The sequence below is a fragment of the Colias croceus genome, chromosome 1 (genome assembly GCF_905220415.1).
Source record: "Colias croceus chromosome 1, ilColCroc2.1".
Classification (NCBI taxonomy): domain Eukaryota; kingdom Metazoa; phylum Arthropoda; class Insecta; order Lepidoptera; family Pieridae; genus Colias; species Colias croceus.
Genome location: NC_059537.1, coordinates 5241174 through 5266207, shown reverse-complemented (window position 1 = coordinate 5266207; position 25034 = coordinate 5241174). Strand labels below are relative to the sequence as shown.

General features: G+C 34.3%; 2 protein-coding genes across 2 annotated transcripts; one reads left to right on the top strand and one right to left on the bottom strand.

Annotated features, from left to right (window-relative positions):
* Window positions 1-3181: 3181 nt before the first annotated feature.
* Window positions 3182-10991, bottom strand: LOC123697221 (trans-1,2-dihydrobenzene-1,2-diol dehydrogenase-like). Its single transcript, XM_045643658.1, has 6 exons — window positions 10884-10991; window positions 4824-5028; window positions 4455-4746; window positions 4126-4372; window positions 3659-3812; window positions 3182-3378 (listed from the first exon to the last, which is right to left on the bottom strand). Exons 2-6 carry the CDS (start codon window positions 5026-5028, stop codon window positions 3260-3262), a joined length of 1017 nt encoding a protein of 338 aa, XP_045499614.1. The 5' UTR covers window positions 10884-10991; the 3' UTR covers window positions 3182-3259.
* Window positions 10992-18849: 7858 nt separating this feature from the next.
* On the top strand, window positions 18850-22968 carry LOC123697228 (gem-associated protein 2-like). Its single transcript, XM_045643670.1, has 5 exons — window positions 18850-19089; window positions 21203-21427; window positions 21503-21815; window positions 22219-22318; window positions 22760-22968. The coding sequence occupies exons 1-5, from the start codon at window positions 19084-19086 to the stop codon at window positions 22866-22868; spliced, it is 753 nt and encodes a 250-aa protein (XP_045499626.1). The 5' UTR covers window positions 18850-19083; the 3' UTR covers window positions 22869-22968.
* The last annotated feature ends 2066 nt before the right edge of the window (window positions 22969-25034 follow it).

Below are 25034 nucleotides of genomic sequence, written 5' to 3'. Positions count from 1 at the left end.
TTTATAGGTAGGTACATACAATTTTAATTGGTATAGAATGATAGTTACAAATAACTTTTGGCTACAAAGCTTGGATATGAACCGATTAACATCCTTTGTAAATAGAGGAAAGTTGTGTTTTGCATCAGATGCTGTTTACCAAATTGTTAGCTACTCAGATCTTCTTTTTAAACGCGTTGCTTCGACGGGTCAATTTCAAGCCAGAATCATCAAAGAAAAACTGTTTATAGCAGCCTTGCACAAATTTCAGCTAACTTTACAAAGTTTATTTTTCAAAAGGTATTTTTTTCTGGGTCGTAATCCTCAGTAACCTTGATGGGCACATATATTTCTTTTTATTTTACTTTTTGGAAAGCTGAAATACGTAAAACAAAAAAATATGAGGTAAGTTAAAAAAGTATAAATTTCAATGTAAAAACGAACAATCTTATAACTACATGTGAGTGCAATACCGATGTCATGTGTTGTTTCATTACTTACTAGTAACAATCTTTATAATGGTGTTCTAAATTTTCATCATAATATTGTTATTACAATATATTCTCTTCGCTATCCATAAAAACTCGTCATCATGGTAACCTTACTTGTTAAATCTGTTTATTGAAAACTTGTTGAAAAATGATAAAGTATTAGGGAAATAACAAATTTAACATGACTGCTTACTAAAATGATGCTAAATTAGATAATTTTTGCCATTGAAATGATTCTAAACAGGTAAATGCAGGAGTATTGAGGAATATTGTAAATAACGTAAATATACACTTGCCTGTGAAATTCTATGCCAGAATTTGGTGTCCAAACACTTCTGCAATTTTGCACAATACAATGCATTCTTTATATTCGGAAAATATTCATTAAATAAGCAACAATATTAACTTAAATATTCGAAGCGACGCAATTTTTTTGACACACATGCCATATTGACAAAGTGAGAGTTGCTACAATTTTATTATGGTGACTACCCATAATCAGGGAGTATCGCTTTTTAATAATTGGTTCAGATACTTAGTTTATTTAGCATAAATAATAATTGTCTCATCCAACAATGCTTCTGAATGACGTTGTTGGCAATTTATCAACAAACTCATGTACAAAAACTAACCTTTTGCACAGAATATTACAGCATACATAGTAGCCTTGGGAAAACTTCGTATTAACAGTGGCAATACCAAGTTAGGTGTGAAAGTGATAAAAAACATGAACTGGGCAATATTTTCTTGTTACACGTCAATGTTCATACCGAAATCTCCAGTGTATTAGATATAAGCTTCTTGATATACCCCATTGAGATATACATATGGAGACGACACCGCCTACATCACTTATGTTCCGCTCAACATACGCCATATGGCGTAACTGCACGCTCATTTTTTATTTGTTTTAAAGTGAAACGCATCAAATATTATGCCTTCGTGTGTGTTACGATATTGCACAAATAATACAAATAATACGAAAAAGTGCAAAGGAATAACTTTCATCGGTAAGTACCAAACTAGATAATAATTTTTAAAACTTAGTTAGAGCAAAAAAATGGCGCACAGATTTTGTTCGTGGTGTCTCCTCCATACGTAGTACAATTATCTCAATGATATACCCTCGTTTTTTAGACGCTAATTTCAAAACATCATCACTACGGAGTACTGGCACGTGTGCTCGGCAAACAAGCTCTTTTATGAATAGAAAGAAAGAAAGAAAAGAAAGAAAAAACATTTATTTCTAGAAAAAGGTACACACACAAGAAGAAAACACAAAATAGAACAAGAAAGAAAGTACAGGAAAGTACGATACATAAAATTAGACATCATGTTCGCTGAGAATTTCGTACTGTGTGTGAATAGGTATATTCTTCTATAGTCCCTGCATGGACCCTGACAGCCTCTGAAGTTTGTAGAGCTACGTTCTTTTTCTTAAGTTCCATTAATTCTTCTAATTATTATTAGGTAGGTATATGTAATATGTATCCATCCAGATCAAATCAGCGGCAGGGACGGGAAGGCGATTGGCATTACGAATATACATAGGATAGAATTCTGATTAAAATACCTATCTATTCCCGAGATTGGCCCTTGAAAAAAAGGAAGAGCTGGCTTTTATTATTCTTTAGGAGGAAGCTGGAAGAAGCGCGAGTGCCACCTGCTATCATTGGCTTGCTTAAAACGTGGTACACTACACAAAAAAATGTCGTCCGCTGGGGAAACACTTGCTCAGATGAGTTTGTACTGTCATGTGGGCTTAGACAGGGAGGTCTGACCTCTCCTCTCTTATTTAATATGTATGTTAATCAGTTGATCGAGGAGCTCAGCGAGACCGGTGTCGGCTGCTACATCGATGGTATTTGTATGAATACTGAGAACCTCAGCTATGCTGACGACATGGTCTTGCTGAGCCCCTCGGTCGGCGTACTCCGTAAGCTCCTCACCATCTGTGAAAATTATGCAGAAAGGCATCACCTTGTCTATAACGTAGATAAATCGGTTGCTATGCTTTTTGGCGCAACCTCTAGGGATAGGGAACCTGCCTGTTTACCTGTATAATCAGCCGCTCAAATTTGTTAATTCTTTCCGCTACCTGGGACATATAGTTTCGTATGATCTGACAGATGACCTCGATATAGACAGAGAGAGGCGTTCTCTGGCTGCGCGCGCGAACATGATCGGAAGAAAGTTTAATAAGTGCGAAAGAAATGCAAAAATATTACTGTTCAAAGCTTATTGCACCGCTCTATATACTCCACAACTGTGGACAAGATATAAAAAAGAAAATTATCGTATTTTTAGGGTACAACACAATGATTCGTTCCGAATTTTATTCAAACTAGGTACCGCGTTGGTGTAGCGCGTCTAGCATGTTTGCGGAAGCCCGCGTGCCGGTTCTCGATGCATTGATCAGGAATCGTGGCATCTAGTAACTCGATTATTTTGGTAGCAGCATCTTGGCATTTTATGCCCGGCTTCTGCGTTAATATTAAGATTTCTAAATTGATACTTTTTTGTATTATTTCAATAACTGTGTAATGTAATGTAACTCTTGTATTTTTATTTTTGCCTCACGGATCTTAGTCGTCCATTAATGTACATATTATAACAACTCAATAAAGGATATTTTATTATTTATTTATTTATTTTATTTAAGTAAATAATATTATATAACGTATTTTTATGGATAAATAAAAACAAATTTATTAATTGTTGTCAACAATTTTATTGTTGGTAAATAGAAAGTAAAAATTAAGCCATGTGATTTAATTTGTATTCGCAGTTTAGGGGAACTCTTGGCTGTCGGCGTCGTAAACAACTCCAACTTGTCTTCGGACGGAGTCTTGCAGTTTGGAAATTGTGATACTGTCACTGAGTGGCATGCGCGGTGATTCCAATAAACCTAAAAGCAAGAAATTGTTAAGATTTTATTAACCATAAAATGTACTTAACATCATTCAAAATTTAATGAAAGTATTAAATGGGTTCAGATAGGTTCTATTCTGGCCTGCATTCTAATATTTTTTAAGCTGCGATTTTTTTTTTAATTTAGTAAGGTTTTGCGTGAATCGTTATATTTATTAACATAGGTACATGGATCCTATAACAGGTTAACGTTGACCCGACTTCACATTATTACAATTCAAAAACATCAATGCAATAGTTTTTTTTTTTATACAAACCTTGTTGGATGCATCTTGTAACTTCGAGAGCTTCGTAAACTAAACCAGCGCTGTTGTCAAAGTTGAAGTAAATCTTAGAGGAATGTAGGGGGAATTTCTCAACCTTGCCATCAACGTGGACCATGGTGTCTGGGAAGTGGAAGGGGTCCTCAACCTGTAAAAATCATAATTATAAAAAGTCGCTCGCGCCTATAACTAACAATAATTCTAAACTGTATTATCTTAAAAGTAATTATCAGTCAGTATCGTATAGTGAATTGCCAATTTAAATTTATTATAAAATAAACTACAAAATGCTTATCAATAAATACGATTAAATAATATTTTTTCAATATCTGCCGTGTTTAATCTATGTTGTTATTCATTACAGCTTATCTTTCTTAAATTATGGTATGGCTTACAAATATTAACAACAATTTATCAATATTTTTATAACCCTGCGTAACCTAAGATAGATAAATACTAACCGATGCTCTGCCGGCGGTACCGTATACGGTGGCCTTGTTCCAAAGACGGGCCTTAGCGTGAATGTTGAGAACAGCGCGTCTGCCACCAGAGTATTCGAGGATGACGGTATCAACTTCATCGACACCATCGTCATTCAGGTTACCATAAGCTGTGCATTTGAGTGGTTCATCCTTGAAGATGTATTGGGCAAACTGTAGGGCATATACACCAAGGTCCATGATCGCACTCCCACCGAGCTCTTTCTTGCTGTAAAAATATAAAAAATGTATTTATAATCGCATAAGTAACGATATAATGATCCAGCAATGCAATAATTAAGTGTTTTTACCTGAGCCTAGCAATTTCGGACACAGGTACGCCAAAGTTAACCTCGACGTATTGTAGTTCTCCGAGCTTGCCGGCTTGAATTTCCTTTTCTAACGCGATGTATGAAGGTGCGAAACGCGACCAAATGGCTTCCATCAAGAACAACTTCTTCTTCCTTGCCAGGTTGACTAAGCTTTGCACTTGTTTTGAGTTCAAGCAGAATGGTTTCTCGCAGAGAACGTGTTTGCCATTTTCAAGGAAAAGTTTGGCAAGTTCATAGTGGTAAGGAATGAGGGAACCAATGTACGCCACATCTGAAAGTTAAAATATGCGATTTGACGAAATTCGATTCGGTTAATATAAATAGATCTTAATAGGACAAGGATCGTACCGATGTCTTTGCTTTCAGCCATCTCCTTGTAAGAACCAAATACTTTTGGTATATTGTGGAGCTTGGCGAATTCTGTGGCCTTGCTCTTGTCACGTGCTGCTACGGCAGCAATGACTGCATCCTTCTTTTCGGGGTAAGAGTTGAAAGCGTTGACGAAGTCATGGCAAATTTTCGCCGCAGTTACAATACCCCAACGGACTGGCATCTAAGAAATTTATTAGGTTAATTATTAATTACATCTACATTTTATGATACTTATATTAGTTATCGTTACTTATAGATAATAATTAACTGTTAATTGAAGTGTTTGTCTGTGCTTGTAAAATGAGTGTATTCTTAAGTGGTTATTGCTTGGATTATTGTCAATTGTTATTCATCTAACAAGAACATTTTACAAAGACAAAAACCTTTAAAAAAAATTATTTGTAAGTCCGTTGTTCTAGGTGTCTTAAGTAATCTTGACATGATAATATCATGTCAAGATTACTTAAGACATCATTTATATTATAAATGGAACTTTCATTTGATGATAGACGATTTTGTAGGGCAACTTATGCTTGATATAGCCCAGAATTAGAAAAAGTTCATACCTAACCGATTATTACAATAATTAAAAAATGATACAAGTTCTAAACGATAAGCCTAACTAACATAATAACGGGATTATATGATTATAGTATTATATTTATCGAGAAATTGTTTTATTACTATGTAGTAATTTTATTTTTCTTTCTTTCTAAATTATTATATAATTCTCATTTTGTTTTAATATAAAATTACTCATTACAAAGGCTTGTTTATTGGTTCGACATTTTAGAGAAAGTATCTACTATTTAATTAATTCTGTGGCATAGTCAACAGTTGCAATGATGCGGTCAGAATCTACTATTGTAGTTATCTACAAAGTGTTATTGTGTAGGTATTATTTAGTAGAATTATCTACCTAATAAGAAACCAAAACTACGTAGTTAATAGTTATAATGATCTTTTCGGAAATAAGAAGCGTGATGTTGCCGTTTTTATTTTAATTTATGTTGTACTAGCTTCCGCCCGCGACTCCGTCCGCGATGTCGGTCTTCGCGTGCATGGTTTATTTCTCCATTTTAAGTAACTCTTATAAATATCTATTGGACCCAAATACGGCTAGGCCTATAATAATACGCAACGTGTGATCGCAGTTCTACAGAACAACGTCTATGGATAAAACTGAAAAATTAAGATTATTTTTTTTCTACGTATTTTTTCAGGATAAACAGTATCCTATTTTACGCCCAGGATAATAAGGTATAATTATACCAAGTTTCATCGAAATCGAACCGTTAGTTTTCACGTGATGCCTTCAAATACAGACAGACAGACAGAAAGACAGACAGACAGACAGACAAAAATTTTTTTAATCCCATATTTGGGTTTGGTATCGATCAACACCCCCTGCTATTTATTTTTCAATATTTTCAATGTACAGAATTGACCCTTCTACAGATTTATTATATGTATAGATGTAAACACCTCAAGCAGATTGCTCCGACTATTAATCATAATTATTAGCACATCAGTTTCCGGGCTGAATGTATTTGTTATAATATCCTAGTAGGTACACAAAAACCTTAAAACCGGTTTTTGGGCCGTTCAATCGGCTTTGGGAATATTGCAAGGCTAGGTAGAAATCAAATAAGGTAATAGGTATCTTTTAATACCATTAAGGTACTTAGGTACCCACTTAAAAGGTAACTCAGATTACAAATATGTACTATAAAATAACAGTACACTTCAATATCTATTATCACTATCATTCCATGTAATATTTTAATATCTGCAATTAGAATTCTTGCAGAACATATTTTTTAATTCCGTATGAAGACAATTATGTCACTTATAGCGATACATCTGACCATTACAGTACATTAATCATAATTTTCAGCTACAATTTACCTGGAAATTGTCAATTTTTAACCGACTTCAAAAAAAAGGAGGAGGTTATCAATTCGGCCGGTATATTTTTTTTTTTTTTTTTTTTTTTTTTTTTATGTATGTACACCGATTACTCCGAGGTTTCTGAACCGATTTACGTGATTCTTTTTTTGTTCGATGCGGGATGGTGTCGAATTGGTCCCATAAAAATTTTATTCGGCTAGGCCTAGTAGTTTTTATTTTATGAGCATTTTTGTCTGTACTCGATGACTTAATTTCAATGTAGCAAGTAACTTTGATTCACTTCCCGGTAACCGATTGAGCTGAAATTTTGTATACGAATGTAAATTGGATAGCGATGAAACATTATCATGACATGGAGCTGATCTGATGATGGAATCGGAAGGTGGCCATAGGAACTCAGTAATATATTGACTCAACTTTATCGAGTTTGGGCTCGTTTGATTCGTGTTGAAAAATACACTAAAAAGTATTAAATAAAAATAACTGCGTTAAAAACAACCGACTTCAAAAACGGAAAAGTAAGAAATAAAAAAGATTTGATATTATTAATTACTACATATTATTTTTATGTGCTATTTATTAAATAGGTTTGAAGTCGGTGCCAAACACTAAGCACTTAGTATTAAGTCCATGCACCGACATCAAACCTTTTTAGTAAATAGCACATAAAAATAATATGTAGTAATTAATAATATCAAATCTTTTTTATTTCTTACTTTTCCGTTTTTGAAGTCGGTTGTTTTTAACGCAGTTATTTTTATCATAATTATTGTAGAAGCCTTGGGCTAAATGGTTTGAGATTTTACTAAAATCATTTAGTCTAAGTTTCAGTCAAAATAGGAGTAGGTAATAATAATACCTATATACATATACAAACTGACTAGGTACCTATATGAGTCAAGTGGTCAATCTCAAAATTAATCGATTCTAGTTATGTAGGTATTATTCTAAGATTATATTATATATCATCAGTCACAATAAAATCAATTGTTATCAAACAAGCTAAATTGAAACTATCAACTCCTGTTGAGTATAGTCAATATACCTACTATATCAATAATGTTTTTGTGTTTCGCCCTGACTCCACCTGGATCGTATTTTTTAAAAAGTTCACTTAATTTCTATTAAAATCAGGTCAGCCCATTAACTCGCTAATACGTTAATCGTTAGTTAACGAAGTTAATATTTCGATTAACGGATTAACTTTTAAGTTAACTTCAAAAAATGTTAACGTACTCCTTAACTTCCGTTAATAATTTACCCTAAGGCCCCGTTTCCACCTGCAAGTAAACTCGCGGAAGTCTTGCATGAGTTACTTGCAATGTCGTTTACATATCCTGCAATTTATTGCTGCAATAAATGTCATGCAAGAAGCTCGCGCATCATACTATCGCAACTTATCGCGGAGGTGTTTACACACGATCTTGCGAGTGACGGGATAGGAATTACTGTTACAATTTTTCTATTCTATTTTGTGAAATAAATCGTATACTATAATTTATAATGTGTACTATTTAATGTAAAATGATCTAATGAACTAATGTAAATAATATATTGTTTACATAATAACTTAGTTAAATTATAAAATTAGATAAGCATAATATAAATATATTGTATGCCAATTTGTTGGTGAATTGTGCGGACATGAAATTTATTATAAAAACTTTGTAACCACAACTCAACAAATAAATTTTCATTTCACTTCATTTTCAAAAAATAATCACATTATTCCATCTTAAGATCTCATATAATCCTATTGACTTTATAGTTTCTTCATTCTTCACAAGAGCATTCACGACTCATTAATTTCAAATAAACAAAAATCAAAAGCCATGTGGGCGATACTTGCAGCTTGCTGCGAGATATACGGAACTAGACCGATAAGCTGCGAGAACTGTCGCGAGTAGACGCAGTCATGTTTACACATGCTGTCGCAACTTCTCGCAAGAAGCGCTTGACAAACTGTCGCGACAGAACTTGCAACATAGTTTACACATGCAAGCTGCTGTCAGACAGACTGTCGGACAGTTCTTGCAGAAGTTTACTTGCAGGTGGAAACGGGGCCTAAGACCGTTAATCGTTAATCCAGTACCTGGACAGAGACAGTTTAGGTGGTGGAAGCAGCAACGTGAGTAGGTAACCCGTAACAACGGCGATGATGAAAAGAAGACTTTTTATTTCTGTCACTCAGTCTAAAGAAATACCTGAGTCACAGATCTTTAAGAAGTAGAGCGCAAGAACACGTCAAAAAATGGCTTGACATGAGATCAATCGACTCTCTCAACGATGATTCCTTGGGGAACAGATTCTTATAAACCATATAATAGTGCTATTCCCTCAAGCGCTGCAGTTGAACGTCTGTTTTCCACGGGAAAAGATATTTTAACCTCGAAACATTGAGATATACATATGGAGACGACACCGTCTCCATATGTATATCCATATTATGTCTTAATTGCGCGCTCATTTTTTATTTGTTTTAAAGTGAAACGCATCAAATATGCCTTCGTGTGTGTTACGAATTACGATATTGCACAAATAATACAAATAATACGGAAAAGTGCAAAGGAATAACTTTCATCGGTAAGTACCTAGTTAACTAGATAATAATTTTTAAAACTTAGATCAAAAAAATGGCGCACAGATTTTGTTCGTGGTGTCTCCTCCATACGTAGTAATATTATCTCAATGCCTCGAAACGAGCCTCACTTTCAGACGTAAACTTTAATAAACTAATGTTTATGAAAGGAAATATGTAGGTACTCATATTATGCTAGATGTTTAAATTACACACTTCAATAATTATTATACCTACACCGTGTTTTTGTTATTAACCTGCTAACTAACACCAACAAGTTCTTGTAGATATAATTTTCATGACGATAGGATAATTTTTTTATTTTATATTATGACGTGTTAACGGAATAACGATAAACTTTAATTCTTCAAAATGCTTAATAACGCTCTAACGTTTTAAAAGTTCAATTTTTGATTAACTTATTATCGATTAACGAAGTTAAATTTTTCATTAACGGTGCTCAGCGCGATTATGTAAAAACAGCAAAACGACGAAAAATATTTTTATTCGATTTTTTCTTTAACTATATGTATGTTTATATCCCTAGCTCATAGACGATGCGATAACGAGTAGGTACCTATCAGACTGTTGCAAGTAGCCACTTAGGTGGCCACAGGCTTACCTCAATTACAAACATAAAATACAGCTCTTATAAATTGTAGTTACCTACTGAACATTATTTTATTTTTAAAATTAAACAAAACCTAAAAATAATGTTATATTACTTATAATAAAAAAAAAATTGTATAAGACTCGCTGTCATACCTACAACAAATTATGCGTAGAACATATTTTATTATTCAGCAAACAAGCTGCCTTGATCGTGACAGAAAAATTCTCTCTATCTTATGTGGAAAACATGCAATAATTTTCGAAGTTGATTTATAAAAGATTAGGTAGGTCAAAAATTACAAGAATTCTAGAGATTTTCATTCTTTGAGAATGTATGTCATTTGAAAATAGAACGTTAAACTTTTTTGAAACCCAGAGCCGCTATTTTGAATTTTCAACAAATACTTATTTACGGTTTATTTTGCGACTTTCTTTTGTTTTACTTCTAGGTTTCAGAAGAAAATAAATCTATGTATCCAGATCCAGAACGAGGGGTCTTAATTTGGACAATAATTCTTAGTACTGCAGTTTTCAAATTACTGATGGTCCCATATTTACATGTCATTAATTTTAAAGTACAAATGTTCGATTCCATGATAATTTTATTTTCAAGAGCTAATTCCTTTTACTTGTAAGTATAAATAAGTAGATTAGAAGTATCAAATATCGTCTGTTTTCGAACAACAAAGACTTATTATACCAAAAAAATATCTCTACAATTACCTACAATAAAAAAAAATTAATACAGTAGTAAAAATAAATGTACTTAAATCAATAAAGTATTATTGATTTAAGTACATTTAGTTTACTTATAAATTTCCATATCTATATAAGAACATGACTGCGATTCATATTCATTAATCGTTATAAATACTCAATGTGTAAACTCGACACATTTTTTTCGATAACAATAATTTACATCGCTCAAATCTTACCTTGAAATAAATGAATTTGAACTAGACCGACAACGCAAGGACACGACCACTACGCACAGTCACAGATCTAAATATAAATGAATGAGGCGCTTATATACACGCAGGCATGGCAAAAAACCATGATAACAAAATATCAGTCGTAAATAATAAACTGATACAAACATTTATATTATCAGTCACCAGTAATACGGGATTATCGCAAGGTCTGACATGAAATTCGAGTGGGTCTATGAGATAATAAGAGCTTCATCGCGGATTTTTCCGTATCGTCAAAGATGTTCAACATAAATTATTTTCATGTTTTAAGAATTAGATAATTAATTGATAATGTTGACTAAAGATGAATATGGATAAATATTCGAGATTTAAAATCACTACATAGTTTAAAATAAAGTCGCTTTCTCAGTCCCTATATCCCTATGTCCCTATAGGCTTAAAAATCTTTAAAACTACGCAATGGATTACGGTTTTTTTTTAATAGAATGATTAAGGTTTTCGTATATCACCGGAAATTGTGAGTAGCAGAAGAAACCATTAAAAACAATCTAGAGGCACTCAGGTCTCAGACCACATACTTAACATATTAATATTATATACTCAGGGGAGATTCAGACTTTTAAAAAATAACTTTTTCCTAATTCCTGTGATTTCGCACTTGTATTACCTAAGCAACAGGGGGGCCATTTTAAATATTTCTTGTAATTTAACACCTTGTAATTGGTTTTAATTTGTTTATATTATTCATCATGTACCTAAATTAAAATTTTGCACTTACCACATATTTTAGATTTAAATTTTTCGATTGAAGCCTTGTGAATAATAAAATAAAAATTTTCACGGTAGCTACTCGATAGATAGAGCAAGGTTTTAAAAGCGAAAATATTTTTTCATGTGATTTTATTTTTTTATGGGCCCTTGAAGTTGTAAACATACTGGGTATCTAATTTTATCTTTCTTGCCCTTAGAGCATTAAACCAATGCCATTCCATTCCTTTTTTTATTACCCGACTGCCAAAGAAGGAGGGTAATGTTTTTCGAGTGTATGTAAGTATGTATGTATGTCTTTTCCTTTGTGACCACCTGTAGCCTAAACGGCTTGATGGATTTTGATGTATGAGGTATCGTTAGATTTGTCTTGATTACGGGAGTGTCATAGGATACATTTTATCCTAAAAGTCCCACGGGATAAAGACATAATAATATTTTTTCTAAATTTCCCTTTAAAAAAATATGTATGCGGTATCATTAGATTCATTTCAATCACGGGAGTAATTAATATAGGATACGTTTTTTCTCAAAATTCCCACGGGAACATGTTAATTCTGCGTCAACGCAAAGCAACTCATGCGTTAGCAAGCAAAAAGATAGGGCGTGGCCTGGCATGCGGCGCGCGGCGCGGTGCGGTTATGTTGCGGAGTAACATCACTCGTAATCTAAAGCCAAATGTCGTCGAAATAATTTAAAATGGTACTTACATATACATAGTCTTCTACATCTACAACATTTTCGTTAAATAAAAACAGCTAAAAAGTTATAAATAAAAAAAATATTATTAAAAAAACAAAATACCCGACTGCACACTAAAAAAAGAGTAAAACAAGCCCCACAATAATATTGATCAATCAAATGCTAAAAACTAATTAATAATTATGTAATACCGTTTAAACAATACCTATATTAAAATACACTACAATATGTGTTCGTAATCGATAGTTAAATAAACAGAAACTTATTTTGAATACAAATTTACTGAATATAATTTATAATGTTGATGGAAAGCATCGCAGGCGGGGACCACCTTGACCGCCACCAACGAAAATTCTGCTAAATGGTGCACAACCGAAATGACTATAAATAAGCCTCTGTTGGTCCCCGCCTGCGATGCTTTCCATCAACATTTATAAATTATATTCAGTAAATTTGTATTCAAAATAAGTTTCTGTTTATTTTAACTATCGATTACGAACACATATTGTAGTGTATTTTAATATAGGTATTGTTTAAACGGTATTACATAATTAGTTTTTAGCATTTGATTGATCAATATTATTGTGGGGCTTGTTTTACTCTTTTTTTAGTGTGCAGTCGGGTATTTTGTTTTTTTAATAATAATTTTTTCCATTCAATAATCTAACGATAGTAAATGTTAGGTACCATACTGAATTAGCCTATCTTTCAGCATAACACACAAAAAAAATCAAGCGTCTACCGCATTAAGTCACGTCATCATAAAATATAAAAATCTCATCGTAATCGGCAATAGGAGAAAATTTAAAAATAGGTTAACCCAGGTTAACCACCTAACCACAGACTGCCACAGATGACAGACAATCAACAGACAATACTTCTTCTTCTTCTTCTTTTTACAAATGGCAACTCCCGATCCCAGTGAAGACGGATTCTGCCAATGTCAAGTTTTGAACAGATGATCAATTTAAGTTAATGCTCATGTTAAGCATACTCTGTGCTGAGGAAAAATCACGGATGAGATGATTCACTTTTTATTTACTCATAAACTTCTTACATGGAGCTGTATAACCTGACAAAGAACAAATATTAGTTATAGACAACACAACACATCACAAAAGCATAACATAAAATAGATATAGGTACTTAGATGGAGTTTAAAATTTTAGATTGTTAAAATTGATAAATTTTGATAGGATATTGACAAATGAGGTAGGGACAAGACAAAGTAAACACTTAAAATTAGTAGGGAGGGGAACATCTGGGGGGAGGATATCCAGAAGTGAGACACGAAGCTTTGGACAAACAAAGAATAAGTGATCATAACTTCCCTCGTCTATACCACACTCACAGAGAGAATGGTCACGAACATGAATTTTAAATAAATGAATAGGAGTGGAATTGTGACCTAAACGGAGGCGGCAAATGGTGGAAACAGTGGGCTTGTCTAAGTTAGGGAAACGGAAGAACCAGGGCTTACGTGGAATTGAGGGTTGGATGTCTCTATAAAATTTCCCTTTATTTGAATTTTTCCACTGGCTGTTCCATGTACAGTCCAAGCGATCCTTAGACAGAGAAGAGAGATCATGGGCATAATTGGAGTAATGCTCCAGAGTACCATGTTGAATGGCTGACTTAGCTAGAATGTCAGCTTTCTCATTGCCTATAATACCTGAATGGCTTGGAATATGTACTAAATCTACCTGGAGCCCTTTTCTGAAGCAGTTGTAAAGTGCGGATTTAATTCGAAAGATGATAGGAAATTTAGACTTTGAGCGGAAAGGGTTAGAAGTAATAGTCTGAAGACAGCTGAGGGAGTCTGAAAAAATTACAGAATTTTGGAGATTATGAGAGTCGATAAAATTCAAAGCTTCCAGAATAGCAGTGGCTTCACCTGTAAAAACAGAAGAGAGAGGGGGACATTTAAATTGCAAAATAGTTTTGGAGTTATGGTGCCATACAGCAACCCCTACAGCAAGATGTTTTGACACTTTTGAGGCATCCGTGAAAAAAACATTATAACCATGCCAGTAGGAGGAAACCAGACAATTAAAAGCAATATTAGAATCTGGAGCACGCTTTTGAATACCACAACTCACATTAATATTGGGGATAAAAACTAGAGCATGAAACGGAGTTGAATATAAAGGATGGATACTAAATTGGGATGTTGGGTCTGGGAGGCGGTTAAATTTAATGAGACTTTTAAGTAGGCAAGGAAAATCAGAAGGACAACGGAGGTTATTTAGGGTAAGTATTTGAAGAAGATTTCGAATTTTAGGATGGAGGGGATGGGAAGATATTTGTATTAGCCGAAAGAAATACTTGTCTGCCAGATATTGACGGCGGAGAGATAAAGGAGGATCTACACATTCTACCTGAAGGGCATTGACTGGGGTAGACTTCATGGCGCCTATAATGAGTCGCAGACACTTGTATTGTATTCTATCCAATTTTACTAAAGCAGTTTTATTGCAAGGTTCTAAGATGAACGACGCGTAATCTAAATGGCTACGGATTATAGCATTATAAACTAGTTTTTGACAATATGGATGTGATCCCCACCAAACACCAGATAGGGAGCGTAAAACATTAATACCCTTTTCGCACTTTTGAGAAATGTAGTTAGTGTGAGCCATACCATTCAGCTTTTGGTCAAGCACCACTCCTAGAAATTTAGTCTTGTTGACAACAGGGATTGAGGAGTTTTCTAGCAATATTACCGGCTGTGGGATCAAGCGTTTTTTAGAGAACACAACTACATTGCTTTTGCTAGGCGATAGTGACAAGCCATGATCACTCATCCAATTTTCCAAATAAGCTAAGGCACTGTTAAGTCGGAAGGTAATCACATCCATATTATCTGACGAGGCATATAATGCTATATCATCCGCATACTGCAGAACGCTACAATATGATGGAATGGATTTATCCAAATCCCAGGTGTAAATAGAATACAATAAAGGACTCAGAACGGACCCTTGAGGGAGTCCTTTAAATACAAGTCTAGTAGGTGTATCTTTAGAAGAGCGTACCTGTATCGTCCTCAACATTAATAAGTTGAAGATGAAATGTATCATCCTCTCAGGCAAACTCAGCTGTAACATTTTCTGTCTGAGCACTGGAAGAAGAACATTATCGTACGCTGAAACTACATCCAAAAATACACCAACCAGATACTGTTTATTTTGAAAAGAGGAGCGAATGTCAGTTGTTAAAATACTAAGACTGTCTAGCACACTCAAACCTTTCCTAAAACCAAATTGGGAACTAGACAGGAGGCCCCTGTTCTCAACCAGCCATTCTAGTCGATTTTTAATAAGGTGTTCAGTGATTTTGGCTAAGGTAGAAGACAGAGCGATTGGTCTATAGGAATTGGGGTTAAGGGGATCCTTGCCGGGTTTGGGGATAGGAATAATAATCTGGGTTTTCCAAGAATCAGGAATAATGGCATATAAAAAGAAGATATTGATTAAATTTAGAAAGTAAGATTTGGTCTGATCACCTGACTTACAAAGAAAAGAATATGGAATACCGTCAACCCCAGGGGATGAGTCTTTTAAGCCGTCAAGAGCCGTAACAAGTTCTTGCAAGGTGAATGGGCAATCCATACTGTCGTGAGATACTAAATGATGGGGAGAACAAGGAAAATGATCAGAGGAGGGAACAAATGGAGGAGATAGTTTGTCAATAAAATCATCAAGCCAAGCGTCTGAGTTGTTGGATATTCTATTATTATCATTTAAAGCTCCACGGAAACGCCGAATACTATTCCACATCAGCGATGATGGTGTTTTGGGAGATAAATTCTCACAAAATCGAATCCAGCCCTCTTTCTTTTTTTTTGATAGCATTCGTTTAGCGCGTGCTGCAACTTTCTTATAATGAATAAAGTTCTCCGTCGACATATTAGAATTATAACTTAATTCGGCTTCTTTACGGTCTTTAACTACGTCAGTACATTCATGATCCCACCAGGGAGGAGATAGCTTCTTAGTATATGATGTGGAAAAGGATTTCAATGGAAAGGAGTCGGTAGCAGTGTTATCGAGGCAGTTAACGAAAAGGGAATAGCATTCCAGACAGTTCTCAAGGGATGGTTTCGGGAGGTTACTTATTTTGGACTCGAGGGAGTTAGTGAATTTCTCCCAGTCAGCATTACCCAGTTTAAATTTGAGCAAAGGAGGAAAAGTTCTAGTGGGAACATGGACTGTGCGGGAGCAGGAGATGAGGATTGGAAAATGGTCACTGCCATGAGAAGAAGAAAGTGTAGAACATGTAAAGGAAGGAGCTAAAATGGAAGAACAAATAGTTAAGTCCACTACAGTATTGGGGTTTTGTAACGGGGAGACTCTCCGAGTAGGTAGGCAATCGTTAATAATGCACATATTCAGATCTTCAAAAAGGTCAATCAAAAGATAACCAAAGGAGTCGCACATGTACGAACCCCAGGAAGTATGATGCCCGTTAAAATCACCCATAATAAGAATTGGAGGAGGGAGAGAGGATATGATTAGGGAAAGCTCAGGAATAAAAGTAGAATGAGGATGAGGAACATAAACGGATAGGACTGAAATATTAGCAACTCTAGCTGCAACTGCATTAAAGTTACAGCCATGATGGGGAAGTGGAATGTGTGAAAAGGAGATACTATTATTCAAAAGCAGAGCGCAGCCAGCGTAACCATCAGCTCTGTCATCTCTAAGACAGGAATATCCTGGAACCCTAAAGCGTGAGCCAGGCATTAACCATGTCTCTGAGATAGCAAGAACCAGAGGATTATGGTTGGATATCAAATCGAAAATCTCATGCTTCTTGGGACGGATACTCTGAGCGTTCCATTGTAGAAACACTAGATCCATAATTAAGGATTGATGAGAATCGGGATAATCTTTGGGCAACGTTGGACGGTAACTGGTGAGGGTAAGAAAGTAAAGTTTCTATAAATGATAAACACATATTAAGAAGATGTTCATCAAAGGGAGAAGAGGAGCCTGTATTAGGGAAAGCACAACCATTGGAAAGGGAGGAGGAAGGTTCACGGATGATAGACTGATGTACAGTTTTATCATAAGACTTACCAAGAGGGGCACGGGGACGGGGGGTTTGAGTGACGGTTTTTCTATATGAAATATTAGGAGTTGATTGGATAGGAGGGTTAAATTGGGAAGAGGGAAGGCTTTGGGAGTTCATAGATAGTGTATTCTGCATCTGGGTATTCTCAGCGTAGGACCTACGTGCTGATGGGATGACTTTAGACGCCTCCTCAAATGATATCCCTTCGGATGCCATTAATTGCTTAATGGCCTTTTGTCTGGATTGTTCAGGGCATTTCTTGTCGGTTGCATAATGCTTACCAGAACAGTGAAGGCATGTTGCATCAGATTCTAGAGTTGGGCAAGAGTCACCCAAGTGGGCCTGTGAACATTTGAAACACCGTTCCTTGGACCGGCATTGATCGCGTACATGTCCAAACCTACAGCATTTAAAGCATTGGACTGTGGGGTATTGGTAAACCTCTACAGGCATGGAATTAAAAAGGCAGTAAATTCTGTCTGGGCGAACTTGACCCTGAAAGGTTAAAACAACAGTTTGAGATGGAGACCATGAAGTTACACCATCTATTCTTACTTTTTTATTTAGTCGTCTGGCTTTCAAAATTTTGCCTTTCCCGCCAGGAAAATCCACATAACTGATGAATTCCTCCATAGACCACTCCGTAGGGACACCTTTGACAATGCCCATACGGGTGATGTGAAAAGTAGGTATGGAAGCTTGATAATTGGAATCTTTAAGAGGAGGGAAGTTAATAAAATTATTTGCATCACTAGCGGTGTGGAATTGCACAGATATTTTGTTACGCCCGATAGCTTTTACACCATCTTTAGCTATGTTAGCTACCCGATGATTGTGCAGGAATGACCCAAATTTAATCGGTCTAATAGTTAAACCCGCCGCAGGATCGGCTTCCGTTCGAGACACATAAACAATGAAAGGACCACTGTCATTTCCGGAATAGGTTATGGGATTCGATAAAATTGGATCCACATATGTATTTTGAGAAGATGCAATCGCGTAGTTAGTAACTGTTACATGTCTTTTAGACGGAATAATGTCCATATCAGCAACAGAAGGCTCTGACCGTTGTCTTTTATTGCGTATGTGTTCTGCTTCCATCGCCTCACCCTGAATATCAGGAGGTTTACCAGGGTCGGGAGGATCAGGATTCATGATGGATGAGGAAAGTTAGTAAATATACGCTTACCCCAATATATATATAAAGACAGTCACAAATTTGGTTATCACTACCACTTTACACTATAAATGAGTGTTCTCAACAAATTCTTTAAGAAAAATCTCAATTGCACGTGTTTTCTCCGACACAACAAAGTTCGAAAAAACTAATCAAGAATTGCAAAGAAGACAAATAATCTCAACAGACAATATTTTGTACTTGCTCTGTGATGACACTGACAGACTGTGTTGACACAGTGTTCATATGTCAGTGCATTGTACGTGTGCCTTTGTTTTGTGTTTTTAATTTTGGATTATTAAATTCAATTTTCAAAAATGATTTGATTTGAATATTAGTTATAGTTGTGTTTATAAACAAATTTGATCATTAAATACTATTGGTGCAATTTGTATGTGTTAGCTGCTAATTGTTTATTACAAACCTAAATACTTAGGTACCTCTACTTACCTATCCTCCTATCCTAAATTCAATCCTAAAATGTCAGCTAAACCATTGAGATAATATTAATATGGAGCAGACACCACGAACAAAATCTGTGCGCCAAGCGCGGCGGCGCGGGGCGCGCGAATGACGGCTAGACAGTCATAGATTATGCGATGTCACTGACTCACCGCTATAGAGGCGACACTTTGTTTCATTCTGTGTATTTTATTGGGTGCCACTCCTTACATGCACGTTGACTTGAAATTTTCTTTGTACTTACTTAATATTTATTTTAGGTATAAACTGACTTTACTACGCGGGGCTAACAATATCTGGCATATAATATAGGATGATGTAAATAGTGACGTCATATGGAATAATTTAATTTTTTTCGTGTTTTAGGTTCAGTCAGGGCTATGGGAAGTTTTATTCCTTACAAATTGAGCCTTTTTTAGAAAAAAAAATAATTTTTCCCTTTCTTCACGGCCCAGACATGGAAACCTTGAATAGAAAAAATATTAATTACTTATCTCTGAACTAGCGGTCCGCCCCGGCTTCGCCCGTGGCACATATTTCGCAATAAAAAGTAGCCTATGTTCTTTCTCAGGGTCTTAAGATTGCCTGTGCCAAAGGAGAATGCCCATGAAAGTATGGACCACAGTACAGTGTTGCGTCAATGCCAGAGTGGTTTTGGAGGGTTCTTCGATATTCAAAAGATTTTTACCAATTGATTTTTTGTGATAAAAACAGGGGTTTTCAAGATATTGAGAAAAATGTGAAATAACCTCAAAACTTAAATAACCCCGATTTAGTTAGGTTTATGTGTGATTTAGGTAACATTTTATCGTCCAAAGGTTATTTTTCGATTAACATATTTAATCTATGCGTAGAGCTTATGCTTTCAGACAAAGTCTATCTGTTCATCGGCTAGTGTAGATAAGGCACCAGAAATCTTCCGGGACGGATTTCAAGAAAACCTAAATATACAAATGCCAATTGAGTTTTTATTCGGTTTACATGTTGTTGTTGTTGTTTGAATCATTTTTTCACTACATATTCGAAGAAAGAAACAAATAAGAAATAACTGGTTACCTACCAAGCTATGTCATAATAATATTTTTTTTATATATATACATATTTATATTATTTTACTTCACTATCTTTGTTAAAACAACCTACAGTGTATAAACAATACCTTAAAGAGTGATTTTATGTTAATTGATTTTTTTGTAATTCAATGAAAACAATAATCGATATTAATACATTTAGCTATTTACCATAGTAAATGTAATAAGTTACCGCTTGGTTACCGTGGTAGCCGGTAATGGGCACTAAATCTATAATAACGGATCTAAACAATTACATGTCTTATTAGATTTTACAAAACATTCCCTGTTCAAAATATATTTTCCGATGGTAAGAAGGCCTCTAAATTGCCGAGATTTTTTTTAATAGTATTGTTGTCTTGATGCATGAGAAAAACCAGTACCAAAAATGGGCATTCTCCTTTCATCAAAATCGGTCCAGTAGTTTATGAGCCTATTAATTACAATCAAACAAACAAACAAAGTTTTCCTCTTTATAATATTAGTGCAGATAAATAAATAATAATTCAATTATACGTTCAAGTCAGTAGCTTATACAATATCAATTAAAAACTTGATAAAAATCAATTAACAAAAAAAAATTGGTGATTGAGTAATTGATTTTCATATTTCATGATTTCACCTTTTTTCAATTAACAACCAGTCTATGCTTTTCTAAATATGTAAAATTATTATTTTATAGGTACTATAAAAATATACGCCAGCAAATATTACTAACAACACTTATTTCATGCCCAATGTCATATCTTAAATTTTTAATCTATGACAAAATGTCGCCCGCCAAAAATTTTGCTCTAACTAAGTTTTAAAAATTATTATCTAGTTACTTACTGATGAAAAGTTATTCCTTTGCACTTTTCCGTATTCTTTGTATTATTTGTGCAATATATCGTAACACACACGTAGGCATATTTGATGCGTTTCACTTTAAAACAAATAAAAAATGAGCGTGACGTTCGCGCCAATGAGCGAGCAAGCGACTGAGTGCAGTTACGCCACATGACGTATGTTGAGTGGAACATAAGTGATGTAGGCGGTATCGTCTCCATATTAATATTATCTCAATGGCTAAACATTGCATATTTAAATTGAATAAAACTGATGAACAAGAAGATTCATTGAAATCTCCTTGCTTTCAAATTTCTAAAAATGTTGAACTTAAAGAAATACCGACAACAGGTGAAGAGTACCTATTAAAGGTAATGAATGAGAGACGAAACCATGCCACAGTCACCAGGTGTAACATAGACTGCTCAAAATTTTCCCGGAATCAGTCGTGCTTTGTCGAACAGGTAACAATACTGTTAACATAAAATAAAGTTCTAAGCATTTACTCCTGGTTCAGAATTATTCATTTGCTGTTACAGGTCCCTCCCATGAAAGCACCAGATAATTTAAAACCAACTATAGAATGGCAAAATGTACAAGTTGCGGATTTTTCAGAAAGTCGCATGTATATCTCGCGCTTGTTAGCAAAGAAGGCACAATGGGCAAAGGATGTTACAAGCATTGCATTGGACCATACCAATAGTGAGGAATGGAGAGAATTTTTTGAAACTCGGGAACCTACATTAACATGTATTCTTGGTCTAAATCATACTATTCTAGATAATGGATTGGAGATATTAATTGAATCTTTAAATAAAATTAAACCTGGGGAATCTATCCCTTATAAAACAGGTAAATGAATGTCCATAAATAACTTACTGGAGATGAATGTGGATATTATTTACTCTTGAGACATTTTCTTCTTTCTTCACCTGTGTCACTATTTAGTATTGTGAGTTTATAATTTTATAATGAACAGTATCACATCTCAATAGCGAGACATTATGTTGGAGGTGAAATTTTTTCTAAAAGATGAGTAAATGTAGCGAAATGGAAGAATTACAGTAAATACTTAGTTAAAATTAGTAAACAAATTTGTTTTCAATCATTTTGACTATGAATTAATTTATACAACAACTAAAAGGAGAATTTACATTTATTGCCACTAAATTATGATCTTGAATTATTCTTTATCCATATTATATTTTAATTGATATTTGGTATACAATATGTAAATGAAATATTTTTATTTAAGGCCAATGGATATATGCAATACTCGCTTGCACGCGACAACCACTGCTCTCAGACACAGTGAGCATATTGAGAAATTTAGCAAGAAAATGTGCTGAAATAAGGTATTATGCTTTTATAGAGAAATTAACTAACCTAAGATATAAATTACACTATTGTTCACTCTTTGAGCGACTAAAATTATAGTGAGCTTACTTAAAAATAAAAAAGAAGTACAATTTATATGAAACAAGCTGTGCGATATATAACCTATTGCCTTTCTCGGCAAATGGGCTATCTAACACCAAAATAATTTTTCAAATCGGACCAGTACTTTCTGAGATTAGAGTGTTAAAACAAACACTCTTCAGCTTTTTCAAGTAAATATAGATTAACTAAGATATTTTGAGCACAGAGATTGAAAAATTTATTTAGATGTTAATTTTTATCACATAATTTTTCTGCTAAATTAAAAAAAATTGAAACAAATCAGAACATCTTAATTTTGCACATTAATAATTTCACGACTTCAATACATTTAGTAACATTAATATTCTTGTTTTCAGATCTCGCCTTAATCCAGAAAATGAATCATCAAAGGAATATGCTACCCCATTAAATGTTTTTATATGTTTAGTAGCCAGATATTTCCGACAATATGACTTAGCTGATTGACCTTTGATAATGTAATTTTATTTAGGAGTTAGGTGTTCATATTTTATTTTTACTAGAAAATTTTGTATTGAAATGGCAATAAATATTAATGATACATTTACCTACTTGTTTTTCATGAAAACTTGCAGTGTTCCATAATCCGTTGTTTAATAATTTTTTGTTCGAGCTCGAAACTAAATGTCGTAAGTCTCAATTCTTATTCCGTTTTATAACTAAAGTAATAATTGATCTAGAGAAAAAATATCTTGGGATTGGATAGTAAACTGTATTTTATTACTGTTAACATTTATTTTAGACGTCATTATAGTCCAAGTAAATCTTTAAAAAAATGCAATAATCCTTAAAAAAGGTATAATTTTTGAATAAAAAATGAATCGAGCGAAAATGTTACAATTACGTAACTGTCTTGTACTTGGAAAGAACAAAGAAAATTTATAATGAATACTTAACTCTTAAGGTGATTGCTACGATCTGTTCCCAGCCAATGTCCCGCTAGATGGCGCTGAATTCTACATTTCTAGTTTATTTGAGTTTTTGCGTAATTGGAAAAGATTAAGGTCGTAGGAATAGTCATGGCGATTACTGAATATTATATTTTATTTAAATATGTCATATCATTGCCTTAAAATCCACCCAATTCGGTAAAACCATGCGTTTTAACATCTGTCATTGCATACAGGGTCGTTTACACACACAGACGTATACAAAAATGATAAAGATTGAACTCTAGATGGCGTGAATGTAAAACAAGTTTGGCGTGTATGTATTTGAGTAGTTAGTAGCATATTATATTCTGAATTTCTGATCCATGCCTATTCACTCAAAACTACCTAATAACACTAATGATTTGTAACAGTAAATTATTTCAATAGGTAGGTATTTGAACATTTCCCAACAAGACGTAAGAATAATTATTCGTAGGTATACAAGATACAATAACAAATCTAATACACTATTTATTATTTTATTATTTACTAGCGGTCCGCCCCGGCTTCGCCCGTGGTACATGTTTACGTTTTCTCTCCATAAGAAGTAAGAACCATCCTCGTACTTCAAGGAATATAATAAAAAAAGAATTATCGAAATCGGTTCAGCCGTTCTCGAGTTATGCGCTTACCAACACATTTTGCGATTCATTTTTATATTAGACTAGCGGTCCGCCCCGGCTTCGCCCGTGGTACATGTTTACGTTTTCTCTACATAAGAACCATCCTCGTACTTCAAGGAATATAATAAAAAAAGAATTATCGAAATCGGTTCAGCCGTTCTCGAGTTATGCGCTTACCAACACATTTTGCGATTCATTTATATATATATAAGATTATGTGAAAATAACCAGGAAGGTGAAAAACATATTTACGAAAACATAGTAACATATGGCTGTCGCTACAATAATTATATTTCAATTTTATCTTTTTATACCTAGTAGAACTGGCTGACGAATAAAAAAAATCGTATTAGAATACAATATATTACGGAACAAAAAAAGGATTGTAACTGAATTAGGTAGGTATGTTTGTTTCTGGGCGCACCGTTTTCGACGACGCGACGCGACGCGCGACGTAAGCGTATAGGTATAGGTACCTACTTTGCTAAAACAAACTAATAAAATTGTGTGTCTGTCTGAAAATTCGGAAAAGCATATTTTGCAAGTTTGTGATTACTTTGATAGTTTACCGATTTATAATAATTGTAATTGTAATTGTATAATATATAATTTGCAATGTGGTGAAATTTCATAAAAATCACGGGCCAATTTTTTGTTTTGAATCCCACCGAAAATATAATTGCGTTATTAGAATAATTAATTACTATACCTACCCACGATCAATTATTACAATATAGTCTCAAATGCATACTAGAGAAATATTGCAATTTGATTCAATTAAAATGCATAGCATACAAAAATAAATTCACAACACAAGAAATTCCGCGCGCAAATCATAGCGCGTGTCAATGAAATCAAGAATGTTTTATATCAAGCCGACGCGGACGAGCGACGACGCGACGCCGAACAAAAGTACCTACGACGGACGACCACGCTTCGAGTTGCCAAACACACAGCCAAACAACAATAATGAGTAATAAATTGTTTACAAAAAAAACAAGTTTTCCATTTTTCTGTATGAGTAGACAGAACTTCAAAACGCCACCTGCTACGATTTA